The 18,498-nt window shown below is 36.6% G+C and overlaps 1 protein-coding gene and 1 pseudogene across 1 annotated transcript in view; both read left to right on the top strand.

The window, feature by feature from the left end:
• Positions 1–17,952, top strand: part of CCDC169 (coiled-coil domain containing 169) — a 43,686-nt gene extending 25,734 nt beyond the window's left edge. Inside the window, exons 5-8 of the mRNA XM_028103293.2 lie at positions 723–821; positions 1,043–1,096; positions 7,832–7,908; positions 16,905–17,952. Of these exons, the coding sequence (XP_027959094.1) occupies positions 723–821; positions 1,043–1,096; positions 7,832–7,908; positions 16,905–17,004 (330 nt within the window). The 3' untranslated portion in view covers positions 17,005–17,952. The remainder of the gene's footprint in view (positions 1–722; positions 822–1,042; positions 1,097–7,831; positions 7,909–16,904) is intronic.
• Positions 3,622–4,781, top strand: LOC114209243 (peptidyl-prolyl cis-trans isomerase D pseudogene; annotated as a pseudogene).
• Positions 17,953–18,498: the final 546 nt, after the last annotated feature.

Genomic DNA, 18,498 nt, shown 5'->3' with positions numbered 1-18,498 from the left:
AATGCAGTACTGCTCTGGCATTTGGCTAAACCTCCACTCAGCTCCAGCTATTTGTGATGAATGGTATTTGGCTTGAGGTCTTAGTTTCCAGAACTGTCCTACTCTGCAATATTTTCTCAGTTCTCCTGGTCATCAACTTTATTGTCTGTTCTTCTACTGTACTGTTGTTACACTGGAATCAGTCATATGAAAAATATATAATAATATTGTTTAGCATGTGTGACCTTTGGAGTCAGATTACCTGGGTTTTTTTTTTTTTTTTTTTAGATTTTATTTTTAAGTAATCTCTACATCCAACATGGAGCTCGAGATCAAGTGTCTCATGCTCCACTGACTGAGCCAGCCAGGCACCCCAAACTACCTGGCTTCTAATTCCAGCTCTACCCTTTATTATCTGTGTGTCTTTGGGCCAGTTACTTAACATCTATCAGATGCAATTTTCTCAACAGTAAAATGGAAATAAATATATTAGCCATCTTCCTGGCTTTTATAAGGATTAAATGAAATAATTTGTGGAAAGCACTTAGCACAAGTACAGACTTGGAATATTGTTAGGGTTAAATAAATATTGTAATTATTATTATTGCTATTACTTAAAAGGTACATATTATAGAATTTGAAGTCACAGAATGTTATGAGGCAGAGGCATTTTCCAGTGAAGAAATTTCTTACTGTTATTTACAACATGAGTACATGTAAAAATTTACTATTTATACTTTCAGAAATACTTAAACACATTACTTAAATGGCTAGAAAAAGAGAAACGAAGCCTTGAAAATCAAGTGAAAGACTGTGCACTGAGACTGGAACAAGAATCAAAGGTTTGTTTTTATTCTGTACTAGACATTTCTTTGTAACTGCCATTATTTTTAGTATGTTATCTACAAACCTACTATATTATTATCACAAAATACTTAAAAAACTATTTCCTACACTATTTTAAAAAACAGCATAGAGACATAAACTTGACTTAGTAATAGTCTTGCTAATAATGCAAATCCTCTCTGATGTTGGATTCTTTAATTATGTATTTTTCCTCTAGGCTTACCACAAGACCAACAATGAGTGCCGTAGATACCTAGCTGAAATGTCTCGGGTAACTTTTGTTGTCTTCCAAATTTTAAGAGTTTCCTCTTACTGTAAGTTACATTTTTCACTTTTTCTAGGCTTTTGATTGGTTTGGTTTGATAAACAAACATATGTTGGAATTATGGGAGAAAATATACCAAGTTTCTAAATATGGAAGGTGAAAAGGAAAATTTATAGGTTTTATAAAAAGGTAAAAAGGAGATAAAAGTTTCCCAGATTAAGGGAATATTTTGCGTATTTGCTTCCTTAGTTATCCTTTTAGTTTGATTTATAATTTCTAGAATTCAAGCAAATAAGCAGTTATCCCTCAGTTATCATGAAATTCATGGCATATTATGTCATAATTATTCACAGTGAGGCCTAAGATACTGCACTATTACTAGAAAGGGTGTACTTACAATACAAGATAGGAAAGTGTGTACATACAAATGACAGGACAGGAAAGTGATCAGTAAATTATGAATGATGTTGCACATATTTTCCATAGTTTTTCATTTGCCTTTCAGTTTTATTTATGATGATGTTAGTATTACTGAGTTTTTGTTTTGATGGTGTCAGAGCCAATTTTTATTTATGGCTTCTGATGTCATAGTTTAAAAGTCTTCATCTCAATGTTTCATAACATTTATCACATTTTTTTTAGTACTTGGCTAAATGTTTTACATTTAAATATTTAATCCTTGTTAACTTTATTTTGATATATATTTTAAAATCAGGATATGAGTTTAGTTTTCAATGCACATTATCTAAATGGAAGTGTCCAAAGAGCAGTTGGATATATGAATCTCAGGGTAGAAAAGATAAAAATTGGAGATATAGACATGGAAATTATTAGCATATAGATAGTAAAGGAAGCCATATGAATGAATGAAATGCATCAGGGAGAGTATACAGGGTGAAAAGAAAAGATAGTTTAGAATATAGCTCTGAAGAGTATCAAAGGGATGGTCAGGGGAGGAAGAGCCAAGAAGAAGGTTGGAGTCTTCAGGACATTAACTAGGTGAGGCAAGGAAGTAGAGGACCTTGAGGGCTAAGTTTGCCATAGTCTGCTAATCACTGATCTGGTATTTCCAGAGGATCAGTGAAAGGATGGAGAGGAAGGGAGTTAGGATTGGGGCTTAGAGCTGATAAGGGAATGTATAGAACAATTTGGGAATGAAAGTCAGGGCAGTGGTGGATAAAGGGAGGCTTGGACTTCTTTTTTTTTTTCTCTAGTAGTGACTAAGATTAAGTTAGGAAATTGAGACAAAATAGAATCACTCCTGGGGCACCTGGGTAGCTCAGTCATTAAGCATCTGCCCTTGGCTCAGGTCATGATCCCAGGGTCCTGGGATCAAGCCCTGCATTGGGCTCCCTGCTCGGCGGGAAGCCTGCTTCTCCCTCTCCCACTCTCCCTGCTTGTGTTCCCTCTCTCTCTGTGTGTCTCTCTGTCAAATAAATAAGTAAAATCTTAAAAAAAAAAATAGAGTCACTCCTGTAGTCTCTTACCCATAAAACAGTCAGTTCACACTTGATGGTCCTGGATACTCAGTTGGCATCACTGCCAACTGAGGCAGACACCCTCATGCCTTTCCTCAGACCATGACTCCACCTGGAATATGCTGCTTTTCATATGTGCCAATTCTGCTTCCTTCAAGTTCTAGCATAAATGCTAACTGCTTTATAAGACCATGATTTGAGGAAAGACCACAGGTTTTGGAGTCATTTAAATTTGGATTTAAATCCCAGCTTGGTACCTAATTGTAGTGTGAACTTTTGGGGCCTAATTTCTTTCCTTCTTGGTAGAACAGGAAATCCTAGTACTGTCTTGCAGGGGATTTGTAAGTGTTTAGAGATGAAAGGTATATAAAGTGCTGAGTAAAATGCCTGGCCCATAATATGTTCTAAATTCTAGTAAGTGGTGAACATTATTTTCCTATTTTCTTTTCTGATCTCCCTAGCCTCTCTCTCTGTGACGGGGGCATTAGAATTTCTACTTGCCTCAGCCTTCCTCCTTTAGCTTTATTTGTTTATCTGAAAAATTCACTAAGGTGGAATAGGTTCTACTCTGATTATACAGGATCACCGAACATACAATCAAAGCCTATTTTAACAGCTTCCCAGGAAGATGTTAATCCTGTTCCCCAGTATAAATGTTAATAAGGATTTTCACTCTAGAATGAATTGTTAGTCTTTATAGTCAAAATGGTTCTGACCATGTGGATATTAGGGTGATGGGAAAGGTCAACGGATGATCTGCAGTTCCTTCCGTGGTGAATACATAAATAATTGATTCTTAGGTAGATAACTAGAGCTATTTGCTGAGGCTGCTGTTTATACTTCTGCTGTCTTCAGTGTTTTGAATGAAACTGTGAGTTTCCATATCTCAGGATTTTTCTAATTTATGCAATATGTGTACAGTATGGACATTGAGTTGTAAGCATATATAGGTTTGTTGCATTACTTAAAAGTCAGGCAGAGGAGAAAGCCGCTTTTGGGTTGAGCTGCCAGTCGTCCACGAGGTTCTCTGAGTTTGCTCCCAAGCGCATCTGCAATTTAAAATGTCTCACCCATCCCCCCAAACTAAGCTCTCCAACCCCAGTAACCCCAGAGTCTTTGATGTGGACATCGGAGGGGATTGAGTTTGTCGAATTGTCTTAGAATTGTTTGCAGATAGTGTACCCAAAACTGCAGAAAATTTTCATGCAGAGTGTTTACAGGAGAAAAAGGCATTGGACCCACAACTGGGAAACCTCTCCATTTCAAAAGATGCCCTTTCCATCAAATTATTAAGGAATTTATGATTCTGGGTGGAGACTTCTCAAATCAAAATGGGACAGGTGGAGAAAGTATTTATGGTGAAAAATTTGACAATGAAAATTGCTATTATAAGCATGATCAGGAACGTTTATTGAGCATGGCAAATGCAGGCTGCAATACAAATGGTTCTCAATTCTTTATCACAACAGTCCCGACTCCTCACTTGGATGGGAAACATGTGGTATTTGGCCAAGTAATTAAAGGAATGGGTATGGCAAGGATACTGGAAAATGTACAAGTGAAAGGTGAAAAACCTGCCAAATTGTGTGTTATTGCAGAATGCAGAGAATTGAAGGAAGGGGATAATTGGGGCATATTCCCAAAAGATGGCTCTGGTGACAGTCATCCAGACTTCCCTGAGGATGCAGATATAGATTTAAAAGATGTAAATAAAATTTTACTAATAACAGAAGATGTAAAAAATATTGGAAATATTTTTTTCAAATCTCAGAACTGGGAGATGGCCATTAAAAAATATACAAAAGTTTTAAGATATGTGGAAGGTTCAAAGGCCATTATTGAGCAAGCAGATAGATCGAAGCTGCAACCTACAGTTTTAAGCTGCGTGCTGAATAGTGGTGCTTGTAAACTGAAGATGTCAAATTGGCAGGGAGCAATCGACAGTTGTTTGGAGGCTCTTGGAATAGACCCATCCAATACCAAAGCATTGTACCGTAGAGCTCAAGGACGGCAAGGATTAAAAGAATACGATCAAGCATTGGCTGATCTTAAGAAAGCTCAGGAGATAGCACCTGAAGATAAAGCTATCCAGGCAGAATTGCTGAAAGTCACACAAAAGATAAAAGCACAAAAAGATAAAGAGAAGGCAGCGTATGCAAAAATATTTGCCTAGTAAGAAGTTCACTTTTACTTAAATATGCATTGATTGTTATATAAAGGGAATAAGAAAATTTAAAGGTTTTTGTCCGTTATATATAATCCCTGATGTGTTTCCTTTGATACTTCAGTTTCCCATTGTTTACAGTTTAGGAATACTGAAAAGAGTTCACTCTTAATAAAACAGTGTTACAAAAAAAAAAAGGCAGAAAGGCTGACTGGAACTTGTAACACATAATAAACTTCTGTTTCCATAAATGTGGAATTTTAGCAGTAGATCTGAGACACTATTGAATATAATGCTTTGGTTTACAGATAATGAACCTGAGGCTGTTCTGTTTCATTGTCAGGCAATTCTAATTATTAGAATTGTTAAAGCATCATGTAATTCTCCTTATTCTCCTTCCTTAAAACGTATTGGTTTTAGTTTCTTCCACTGAAGAACACAGGACAATTCTATATGTCTCCTCTGTGGCAGGTTCTCAAAGATATGAAAACAACCCTTAAGTGTTTCCATAGTTTTTTTTCCCTAAGCTAAAATATTAAATTACCACAAAAGTTACACTAGCAATTCCTTATGTCATAGGTTCCAGACTATCCAGCTCTTTCTGTTGTCTTTTTGGACAACTCTATTTTATTATTATTCATTTGAAAATAGAGCTCCCCAGATTTATTTTTATTTTCTTTTTAAAAGATTTTATTTATTTATTTGAGAGAGAGTGACAGAGAGAGAGAGAGAGAGAGAGAGAGAGAACATGAGCAGGGGGAGGGGCAGAAGGAGAAGCAGACTCCCTAACAAGCCTGGCTTCGGATGGGGGCGCTCAGGTCTGGGATTCTAGTATCATGATCTGAGCCTAAGGCAGACGCTTAACTGACTGAGCCACCCAGGAACCCTAGAGCTCCCTAGATTTAAATCTAGACTTGAAATATAATCTCAACAGCATAGCTATTAAAATATTGCTGCCACCATACTCAATTTTTTCTCCTCTGCTGCCTGAGCAATCATTCTGAAATACAGATATGGTGTTGTTCCCTACTTTTTTTAAAAAGATTTGTTTAGGGGCACTTGGGTGGCTCAGTCAGTTAAGCGTCTGCCTTTGGCTCAGGTCATGATCCCAGGGTCCTGGGATTGAGTCCCGCATCAGGCTCCTTGCTCAGTGGGGAGTCTGCTTCTCCCTCTCCCTCTGCTGCTCCCCCTGCTTGTGCTTGCTCTCTCTCTCTCTCTGACAAATAAATAAATTAAATTAAATTAAAAAAAAAAAGATGTATTTATTTGGCAGGGGAGGGGCAGAGAGAGAGGGAGCAAATCCCAAGCAAACTCCCCACCGAGCATGGAGCCAGACTTGGGCCTGGATCCTAGGACCCTGAGATCAATACCTGAGCTGAAATCAAAAGTTGGACGCTTAACTGACTGAGCCACCCGGGCGCTCTGGTGATGTTCCCTATTTAAAGCCTTCAGTGATTTTTATTGTCCAAAGGGTTTCAGCAAAGCTCAGTGTAGTCTACAAGATCCTTTCCAACACCTGCCTTTCCAGCTGTGTCCCTACTCACACCATGTACTGCAGCCAGACCAACGATATATGTGGTCCCTGCATATGTCATGCTGTCTTATACTTGTAGGCCCTTCCTGCTTCTTCTGCCTGGAATGTCCTTTCCTTAGCTCTTAATTGGCTACTCTTCCAGGCCCCCTATGGCTTGAACTAGCATCTGCCTTATGCTTACAAAGCACCTGTGCAAACCTCTGCCAAGGCAGTGAATTGTATAATCTATGTATTATGCTCCAGTAGATTGTAAGAACTGTGACTTATCTTTGTGCCCCAGTGCTAAACTGGAGGTGGCACATAGTGGATGCTCAATAGCATTTGCTGAGTGAATAAATGAGTGAATTCCATCTGGTCCAATGTGCCCAAAATTGTCCCACTTAGCAAAGATGATCTAACATCTTCACAAAGATGCTCATCTCTTCCACCAAAATAAAACAGAAACCAACTTTTATTTTACCCCATCTTTTTTTTTTTTTTTAAAGATTTTATTTATTTATTTGACAGAGAGATAGAGAGCACAAGCAGGCAGAGTGGCAGGCAGAGGGGGAGGGAGAAGGAGGCTCTCTGCTGAGCAGGGAGCCGGACGTGGGCCTCGATCCCAGGACCCCAGGATCATGACCTGAGCCGAAGGCAGCCGCTTAACCGACTGAGCCACCCAGGTGCCCCTATTTTACCCCGTCTTAATAAAACTACTACCTTAGCTTTTCTTTTCTCAAACTTCGTGCAAGGGTGGATATACTCACTGCTTTGCTTTTAGTCTTCGACCTCTTTCAATTCCTTTCTGACCCCCAGCACTGGGTTCTGGCACAGTTTACTTTTTAATAGCCAAACTTAATGACTCCTTTTCAAACCTCCTGGTAGTGTAGACATCTCTGAGGCATTTCATATTGCTAACTATGCTCACTTTTTGAATATCACCCACCTCTTGACTTCCATGCCAGTATTTTTTCAGGGATGGCCTTTAGTAATTCTCCTACCCCTTAAAAGTTGCTTTCTCAAGTTTTTATCATCAACTCTCTTACTTCTCTCTGTGTTCTTACTGAATGATCTCATTTACTCATGTCTTCAATGCCATCTCTAAGGTCACCAGCCTCAACTGTTCCTGTAATGGAAATTTTACTTATACCACCTACAGAAAGTCTCCACTTTTGTATCACAGAAGTGTCTCAAAACAAACAAAAATGAAAATATGATCTTGTTTTTCCATTTCCACTCTATTGTCATATCTTTCTTAATGGCAGAGTATATAATTTATTTTGAGTGTCTGTTATGAAAACTTTTAATGATCTTTTTACCACAAAGATGATATGATTTTCACAATTTCCTCTATATTTATTTTAAAAATCACATGGAATGTAGGATTGAGATAAAGGAGTTTCCATAATCTTTAGAAGCCTTTTAATACTGGAGAAGGCCAGAATTTCCCATTATGCTCTAGCTTCCTTTATGCATACCACTTAAGGGCCTGGTTATAAAAGAGTTAATTGAGAATGGACTGTTCCTCTTATCTCCAAAATCAGTCATGAAATAAGAGGACAAATGCTCAAATGTTTGTATTTCAGGTCTCTGACTCATACCAAGTTTCTAAAAGGCAACAGATGGATCAACTGCCTAGAATGAAAGAGAATCTAGTGAAAATGTAAGTCTAACTATATCTTTCCTTTCTAATTAATTATATTTGTATGTGAATGATACTGACAAAACAGGTGTGCATTATATTTTGGAAGTTGAACTTCTAGATTTTTTAGCAACGATATAAGATAACAAACAGATGGTAAAAGAACTTAAAGAAATTTATGCTCTCTATTCACTATTTATATACATTTTTGTAGATCCCAAGAATATGTTTTGTCTTCCAACAAGATAAGTTCTTACTTTCTAAGCTAAAACAATATGCTACCCAAGAGGAGCCTAAATCTACACCATTAACAATATAAATACAATTAAATTACCAGCCTTAACTTTTTTACAGATGAAATATAGACACTGAAATTAGTGTAGAAGACAATGCAGCATCAGTGGAAAACTGTGTTTTCCAATGCAAACAAAAATAATTTAGGATGAATAAAGAACAGAGGAATGTTTTATGAGTTTAGGAGGTTATATCTACACATAATTTTTCCTGTTCTGTGCTATGTACAGAATAATTAACCAGGCAATCCTTGTCTTATATAACCTTTTCTATGTAGGTGAATATATTCATATATAACTTAACAATATCAAAAGAGTAAACCAGGATATAAATTAGCTGTAAGTCAGAATTCTTTTCAAATACAGGCATAAAAGGTATATGGAATATAGCAAGTGTTTTTGGTGGAGATTCATGGGATAGCAACATTTTGTCCAATATATGGCTAGATGGATAAAAGTGTGTTCTTCCTTGAGTAGTCATAAATATTTTAAATTATAACTTATCCTGTACATTTAATATCAATAGAAATACAGTGAAAACATTAAATTCTGGAAAATGACTTCCCTCTGAAAACTATTATACCTGGGGGGCCCCAAGACCAGTCCCATGTTCAGTGATTTGCTAGAACAACACACAAGACTCAGCATATATTTGTGCATACAGCTGGGATGTATTACAGCCAAAGGATACAAAGAAAACTCAACAAAGGAAAAAGGTGTATGGGGTGAAGTTTGGAGGAAACTAGGCACAAGCTTTTAAAAGTCCTCTAGTGTGGTCACATAGGACACACTTTGCTCCTCCAGCAGTAGGTCGTGGAACAATGTGTGACAACACATGAAATTTGATCTTCCAGGGAAATTCAACAGATACTTAGTGCCCATGTTTTTTACTGGGGGCCAGTTGTGTAGGTACCCTCTGCTTAGCACATACCAAATTCCAGACTTCCAGAAGGAAAACATGTTCACAGAAACCATATTATTTGTGCAGGTTAAGTACAGTAAGCCATTCTTTTTCATTTAAGGAAAATTTTATATCAGTGTAGGGAACTTTTTACCACTAAGTTCCCAGACACCAGCCAGGGGCCAGCCTTGAAAGAAGGCCTTTCTAGTTTCAGGCCTGCTATAGTAACTCTTTCTGCACAATCACCTTACATATTTCTTTTTTACTTTTACCATTTATCTGCCAATTAATATTTCTTTTTTATTTTTATATTTATCTTCCAATTATATTTTAGAAAGATATTACCTCTTTTATTCAAATATTCTTAAATAATGGAGAAATATTTTGAAAATACCAATAAAACTCATTCTACTCATGTATTAACACACATACACATCTATATCACTATACTATAGGTCTATTAGGGCAGTTTAGTTTTCCACTGATGCTGTTGTAGGCTGGATCTCTCAGGGAGCAGACTCTGAAATGGAAATCAGCATGTAGGAAGTTTACTCTTAAGCATTCTTAGAATGAGTACGTCGAGGAGAAGGGAAGGAAATAGATTTGGGCAGAGGGAATAGGGCTACAGTGCAGCTGCAGTCTCATGTATCAAGCTGATTCATCAGTGAATGAAGTATGGACTTTCTCTTCCTCTGATGGGGTGACCTACCCTGAGAATCAGAACCCAGTTTGTCATATCCTTTCTTTTTTCTTTTTTTTTTAAGATTTTATTTATTTATTTGACAGAGAGAGAGCACAAGTAGGCAAAGCAGCAGGCAGAGGGAGAGGGAGAAGCAAACTCCCCGCTGAGCAGGGAGCCCGATGCGGGGCTCAATCCCAGGACCCTGGGACCATGACCTGAGCTGAAGGCAGCCGCTTAACCAGCTGAGCCACCCAGGCGCCCCTGTCATATCCTTTCTAGGCCATGTATAAATGGTTCTCATCCACATAACTGTCAAATTGGTCAAGGTGGTACTAAAAGACACTCAAGTAGATGACCTGGATGCCAAACCCATTCCTCTTTGCCCCCTGCTATATCATTCTGATGATCAGTTTCTCTTTGGGGCCCTCCATGCCGTAGGTCTGAACTGAGCTGGAGGTGCTGGTGCATCACAAGATTACTGAGCAGGTATCCCAGACCACATCATCCACCTGCTCAGTAGGCTTGTCTGTGCCCTCTGGCACTGCACATGCTTGATCTTGGATATGTCACTTCCATCTTTGGTAGAGCCTAATGTTGAATACAGTTCCTGTCACTTCCATCTTTGGTAGAGCCTAACGTTGAATACAGTGCCTGGCATAAATAGGTGTTTACTAATTTTTTAATGAATGCATGAGTGAATAAAGGGTCATACAAATGGGAAAAAACCTCTCCACTTTCTGGAAATATTAATAGACCAAATAACTCAAATAATAGAAACATTTCTATATACATATAACCTTCCAAATTAGGTATATATAATTGGTACTCCTTTAAAGTATTCTTGTTCTGAGTTATTGCCTCAACTCTGGAACTTGGTACACTTTTTGATTCAAGTTTTAGTCTTTAAACCAAGTTTTAGTGTTAAGTACCTCACAGAGGAGGATATCCAAATGGCCAATGGACTCAACACCATTACTTATTCAGTGGAATGCAAGTTAAAATTATGAGAGGCCACCACAAATTTTAAAATTGATGATTCCAAGTGTTGTCAAAGATATGAAGTGTAAATTTATGCAACCACTTTGGAATAGTGTTTAGTATTACTTTCTACATTTAGCTGATCATACACCTACTCTATAACCCAACAGTTACACTCTTAGTTATGTACCTAACAGAATGGTGCATATATTTATACCAAAAAAAACCTGTGCAAGAATGTTCATAACAGCTTTATTCATAACAACCATAAACTGAATTCAAATATCTATCAGTAGTAGATCAGATAAAATTTTTTGAGAGATATATATTCATACATATATGTTATTCTTATATAAAAACAAATATTCATATATTTATTAATAGTAACATGAATATATTAAATATATATGAATAATACAACAATAAAAACAAACTACAGTTCACACAGCATCATGGATAATTATAACGGTTTTGTGGAAAAGAGGCCAGAAATAAAAGAATACATATAATATGATTCTATTTATATGATGTTCAAAGACAGGCACAACTAAACTGTGTTGTCAGAAGACAGGATAGTGGTTACCAAGGGGAAGGAGAAGGGGAATGATAATTGGGAGGAGCACAAGGTCTTCCAATGTGATGGCAATGTTCTGTTTGTTGACCTGGGTGTGGTTACATGAGTATTTGCTTTATTATAAAGCAAATCTTACATCTCTATTTTGTGTACTTTTCTATATATGTTATACTTAAGGCAGTGTTTTAGAAATTAAGTTTTAGTGGCATTTAATGTTTGCTTTAGTTGATATTCTTACATATGCTAATGTTAAATATTGACTTATGGAGTTTTCCTATGTTCAGAATAAATGAGAGCATTAGAAAATACCCACATGGGGTACCTGGGTGGCTCAGTTGGTTGAGTGTCCGACTCTTGATTTCAGCTCAGGTCATGATCTCACCGTCATGAGATCAAGCCCTGCATCGGGCTATGCACTGGGCATGGAGCCTGCTTAAAATTCTCTCTCTCTGCTCCCTCTGCCCCTCCCCACACCCAGCTCACATGCACACTCTTTCTCCTTCTCTTAGAAAGAAAAGAAAGAAAGAAAGAAAAAAGAAAGAAAATACCCATTTGATTGTGATATGCTATTAAAAAAATCTTTCAAAGAGGGATATTGAATATTAGCTATTGCATATATTCCTACTTTGTGAAACCATAGTCATAAAATGAACAAGATATCTATACTGCTATTAAAAGATGTATTCTAGAGATCCTTACATATACTTATTTGAAAAAAGGATATGGGGCACCTGGCTGGATCAGTCAGTGGGGCTTGCGACTCTTGATCTCAGGGTTGTAAGTTCAAACCCCACATTGGGTGTACAGATGACTTAAAAATAAAATCTTAAAAGGATAAATAAGAGATAATCATCTTTAAGATAAATAGGAGAAATCATCTCCTTAGGATGAGGTTTGGAAGTTGCTAAGTTAATAGGTAACCTTATGACTATGATTATGGCATGTATTAACTATAAAAATCATATTCCTGCAAGCAAAGACTTCAAAAGCTGATACCACAAGCAGTGGTTCATAAACGTAGAAAACCATAATTTTTTTTCCTTTAGTGTGAACATCCTCATTTTTTTTCTCCTTAGAAGTGTTTCAGAGTGATTAAAAGCTCTAAAGAAGAAAATAAGGCAATCCTTAGTGCCCTAGAATCACAGGACCTGAGGGAAATTGATTCTGGGACTCATTAAGAGACAGATTGTTTAGGGAACCCCCTTTTGAAAAGAGAAGCAGCTAGAGTAGAGAAAATACAACCAAAATATCCAACATTAAGGGAATAATTCAATTAACTATGATGATATATATAAAGTTACAAAAAAATCACATTCTAGGAAAATATATAATTGACACAGGAAAATTTTTACCTATAGTAGCAATTAAAAATTATAATTCAAAATAGTATAGTGGGATAATAAGTTATGGATAACTTGTATTTATATTTTCTGGTATTTTCTGTAAGAATATGTGTACTTTTAACACAACTTATAAAGCACCCAGCTCATAAAGGGCATTCAAGATATGGCACTGTTTTTATAAGGTTCCATTGGTTCTACTAAGGGAAGAACAACGAAGATTTTAAATAAACATAGAAAAAACCTAAACCTTGATAACTTCATTTGGGACTAGATGTATATAGGAAGTCAAGGTAATTATTTATGGGATACTTGTGTCTAATTGCTTTAGTGTTTCCATTTGTTTTCCCATCTCACATTTAGGTCTTTTGTCCATTTTGAATTTATTTTTGTGTATGGTGTAAGAAAGTGGTCCAGTTTCATTCTTCTGCATGTTGTTATCCAAAATTTACCCTTTTAAAGCGAAACTCATTGCTTTTTGGTATATTCACAAAGTTGCACAACCATCACTGCTATGTGCTTAAAGAACATTTTCATCTCCCTCCAAAACCCCTTTATCCATTAGCATTCACTCTCCATTCCTCCCTCCCCCTTGCCCCTGGCAATTGCTAATCTACTTTCTGTCTCTACATATTTATTTATTCTTATTATTTCATATAAATGGAAACAAATAATATGTGGCCTTATGTGCCTGACTTTGTCACTTAGCATAATTTTTCAAGGTTCTTCATGCAGGAGCATATATCAGTACCTTATTACTTTCTGTGGCTGAATAATATTCCAGTTCTTGGATCTGTCACATTTTGTTTGTCCATTAATCAGTTGGTGGACATTTAGGTTGTTTACACCTTTTGACCATTATGAATAATGCTGCTATGAACATTCTTACACAAGTTTTTGTGCATATATGTTTTTAATTCTGTTGGATATATGCCTTGGAATAGAATTGCTGAGTCAATTGATAACTGTTTTATCTTTTTAAGGAACTGCCAAACTATTTTCCAGAGCGACTGCACCATTTTATTTTCCCTTTAGCAATGTATGAGGGTTCCAGTTTCTCCAAATCTTTATCAACATTTGTTATTGTCCTTTTTAAAAAAATTTTTATTGTTATGTTAACCACCATACATTACATCATTAGTTTTGGATGTAGTGTTCCATGATTCATTGTTTGTGCATAACACCCAGTGCTCCACGCAGAACGTGCCCTCTTTAATACCCATCACCAGGCTAACCCATCCCCCACCCCCAGAACCCTCAGTTTGTTTTTCAGAGTCCATCATCTCTCATGGTTCGTCTCCCCCTCCTGCTATCTTCTTCTTCTTTTTTTTTTCCTTAACATATATTGCATTATTTGTTTCAGAGGTACAGATCTGTGATTCAACAGTCTTGCACAATTCACAGCGCTCGCCATAGCACATACCCTCCCCAGTGTCTATCACCCAGCCACCCCATCCCTCCCACCCCCCCACCACTCCAGCAACCCTCAGTTTGTTTCCTGAGATTAAGAATTCCTCATATCAGTGAGGTCATGATACATGTCTTTCTCTGATTGACTTACTTCGCTCAGCATAACACCCTCCAGTTCCATCCATGTTGTTGCAAATGGCAAGATCTCATTCCTTTTGATGGCTGCATAATATTCCATTGTGTACAAATACCACATCTTCTTTATCCATTCATCTGTCGATGGACATCTTGGCTCTTTCCACAGTTTGGCTATTGTGGACATTGCTGCTATGTCCTTTTTTTTTTTTTTTTAGCCATCCCAGTACTTGTGAAGTGGTATCTCATTGTAGTTTTGATTTGTACTTCCCCAAAGACTAATGATGTTAAGCATCTTTTTGTGTACTTGCTTGCCATTTGTATATCTTCTTTGGAGAAATGTCTGTTCAAGTCTTTTGCCCATTTTTTAAAGATTTTATTTATGTATTTGAGAAAGAGAAAGAGAGAGAGCAAGCACAAGCAGGGGGAGCAGCAGAGGGAGAGGGAGAAGCAGGCTCCCCACTGAGCAGGGAGCCCAAAGCAGGGCTCCATCCCAGGACCCTAGGATCATGACCTGAGCTGAAGAGAGACGCTTAACCTACTGAGCCACCTATGCGCCCCCTTTTGCCCATTTTTAAATTGGATTGTTGTCTTGTTGTTGTGTTATAAGGGTACTTATATATTCTGGTTACTAGACCTTACCAGATACATGTTTTGCAAATATTTTCCTAAATTCTTTGTTGTTATTTTTTCTTTCTTGATGATGTCCTTTGAAGCATAAAAGTTTTGATTTGGATGAAGGCCAGTTGACCTTGGCTTCCTAGGATTTTTTGCCTAATCCAAGAGCACAAAGATTTATACATATGTTTTCTTCTAAGAGTTTTATAGTTTTAGGTCCTTTTTGATTCATTTTTTTATGATTGCTTTTATTTATTTTTTTAAATTTTATTTTATTATGTTATATTAGTCACCATTGATTCATTTTTGAGTCAATTTTTGTATAGTGTGAGACTGGGATCCAGTTTCAGTCTTTTGCACGTGTCTATCCCATTGTCCTAGCACCATTTGTTCTAGAGACTATTCTTCCCCATTTGATTGTCCTTGCACCCTTTTAAAAAATCATCCATAAACATACGAGTTTATTTCTAGACTCTCAGTTCTACTCCATTGATTTATAAGTCTGTCCTTATGCCAGTGCCATGCTGTCTTGATGACTAGGTTTTCACTAAGTTTTGAAATAACTTAAGTGTGATTACTCTAACTTAATTATTCCTTTTCTTCTTCTTCTTCTTCTTTTTTTTTTTTAAAGATTTTATTTATTTGAGATAGAGAATAAGAGCATGAGCTAGGAGACAGAGGGAGAGGGAGAAGCAGGTTCCCCACTGAGCAGGGAACCCTATGCTGGGCTCAATCCCAGGACCCTGGAATCATGACCTGAGCTGAAGGCAGCCGCTCAACTGAGTGAATTAGGTGCCCCTAATTCTTCTTTTTCAAGATTGTGTCAGTTATTCAGAGTCCCTTTAATTCCCATATGAATTTTAGGGTCAGTTTTTCAACTTCCTCATAGGAATACCACAAAGCTGGGGAAAGAGGGCTAGGGCAAGTTAAAATGCTACAAAGGTCAGTGTTTTTGCTGAGTTTCAGCTCTGTGTGTGTTGGGGTGTGGGTGTGGTGTGTAATGTGTTTAATAAATTCTCCAGGATTGCTCCAAGTCCTTGGTTAATTTCCAGAGCTCTGAAAAAGTTGCTTCTGACCATTTTTGCCAATTTTTCCATTGCTTTTATAGAGGAAAGAATTTTCTAAAAATCATTCTGTCATTTTTCCTGACATCATTCCCTGAGTAAAATATTTTTGAAAAGCCCCTTGCAGGGAATTGAAGCTGACTCTACTCTTAAGTAAGAGTGTGGGGAAGTTGGCTTTATAAAGATATATAAATCAATAAAGGAAAGATGGTCCCATGGAAATCCAAGAACAGGAATTCCAATATAACTAAGCCCACAGATATTAAAACTAGAGTTCAAAGAAGCTTTAAAGTCTGAGCAGAACTTCATAGTTCTTCACTTTAGTGGTCTGCCATACAGAAAAGTAGTTAAAGGCATAGACTTTGAACTCAGCCTTTCTGGATTCAAATTCTAGATCCACTTACTAACTGTATAACCTTGTTTTTCCTCATCTATTTAACAGGGCTAATAATAGTACATACATCATAGGGATTTTGTGAGGTTGATATGAATCAGTTAATAAATAGGATTTAGAACAGTTCCTGATATAAATTATGTGCTTTAAAAATGTTGCTGTTTTTACTTCAACTAGTTCAGTCTCTACTTCACTTTTCTTCTCATTACCAACTGCCATCATCACTCTTTATATCTTTTTAATATCACAGACCTTGGTATGTCTTAGTTTCAATTTTATTATAATTTTAGGTAACATACTTTGGCTTACTCATGGATCCTTATTTCTTTATTCTTTCTGCCCTACTTTGTGGCTTCTCTCTCTTTTCTTAGCTTTAATTCACATTTCCAGAGGCAGTATCAGAATGGTCTATCTCATCCCTCTTTGGTCAGAGATTTTTACATTAGGCCACTTCATGGACTCCTTCCTGGCCTTTGGATTATTTGCCCTTGAGTTGGTTTCCTCTCTATCTGTAATGAGATAATATGGTATAATATATGGCTGTTTAGGATGGTACAATAAGCATATGATGTTTTTGTTGTACACAATGATGACTGAAAAATAATGATTAAAACTTCTTTTATTTCAGGGGAAGATATAATCCAGTTAATCAGAAGACAATGAATGCCAAGAGAGGACCAGTAAAAAAGATTACGAGATCAACCCATCTTCCAAAACTCAATCTATAATTCTAGAACTGGGTGGATTTCTATTTCTTCCCTCTTTTCATCTATAATATTCAACTTGTGAAGTTAATGTGGAACACATTTTCAGGGAATGAAGTAGACAAGAAAGAGCTATTGAACTTCTCTTTAGCTCCTCTTCCAGAAGTTTGTCCCTTTGTCTGTATGAAAGTAATTTTTTTAAGTGATCCTACAATATCTAATAGCATTGCTTATGATTTTAAAAATATCCTAGAAAGTCTGAAGGTTGGCATTATTACACTTACTTTTAATAATATATCCATAATCTGTGCTGAGAGTAATAGTGCTATTATATTTGGTTTCTGTCAGCTGTTGACTGTCAGCTAAAAATGTGAATTCGTCAAAACATTTTGCTCTTATAGGCCATATTATGTTCAGGTCTTTTAAACTTATGGTTTAAACAAAGCTACAAATCAGATGGATTTTGATTTGAACTATCATGGTGTTATGGAAATAGCCTTCAATCAGTAATCAGCTTGGTTATAATTTCCACCCTGCCCTGAACTTAGGAGGTCTTGGGCAGGTTCCTTCATCTCATCTTTATTTCCCACATCTGTAAAATGGTGGAGGCAAATGATATAACTTCTAAGGTTTGTACTTTGCTAGAAAACCAATATTTATTCAACTACAAGGTCCTACTACTTAGTATATAGTGATTTAAATCATTTTATGATGTTTCTTAATTCATAGTGATGGCCTAATTCTTTAGACCAAACATTGCAGTGTTCACAATACTTAAGTCTCAATGTGGAGATAGAGTGAGGAGAGGAGAAGGGTTTGATATAATTTACTGAATTTTTCTATTTATGTTTAGGTTGTTTTGTAACTATTATCTAGGTTTGGAACATACCTATGATTTATTTGCCCAACTTAATAAGTAAAATTATTGGACTTTATATTTCCAGAAATAACTCATAGCTAACTTAGTTTCCAGCTAATGGTGTTCTCACCTTATATCTGGAACTAAAACTTAACTTCTATTCAGTATCAACAGTAATGAATACTAAATGCATTTCTATAATAACTTTTATAGATATTCACTTTCTTTTTCTAAGGAAGAATTCATAAATTTCATATAGACAAATAATTCTTGTATGTGGCTTTATAAAGTATACAGAAAAACATAAAATAACTTTCTACAAATTATTCCAAATGGGAACTATTTGGAAATATCTCCCCTGTTCTTTTTTTTTTTTTTAAGGTTTTATTTAATTTATTTGAGAGAGAGAGTGAGAGAGGGGTAAGGGACAGAGGGAGAAGCAGATCCCTTGCTGAGCAGGGAACCCAATGCGGGGCTTGATCCTGGGACTCTAGGATCATGACTTGAGCCAAAGGTAGACACTTAACCAACTGAGCCACACAGGTGCCCCATCTCCCCTGTTCTTAAGCTAACTACGGAGATCAGACACCGTGACCCATATTATTAAACAAATATTAGATTTTTAAATCTTATACAATCTTTCTTAGCATTAGCAGCAA

This window comes from Eumetopias jubatus, unplaced genomic scaffold (assembly GCF_037043125.1).
Source record: "Eumetopias jubatus isolate StellerSeaLion01/CBP00866 unplaced genomic scaffold, mEumJub1_p1.0 scaffold_3, whole genome shotgun sequence".
Taxonomy (NCBI): domain Eukaryota; kingdom Metazoa; phylum Chordata; class Mammalia; order Carnivora; family Otariidae; genus Eumetopias; species Eumetopias jubatus.
Note: the sequence above shows the minus strand (reverse complement) of the source record. Positions and strands in the feature narration are given on the sequence as shown.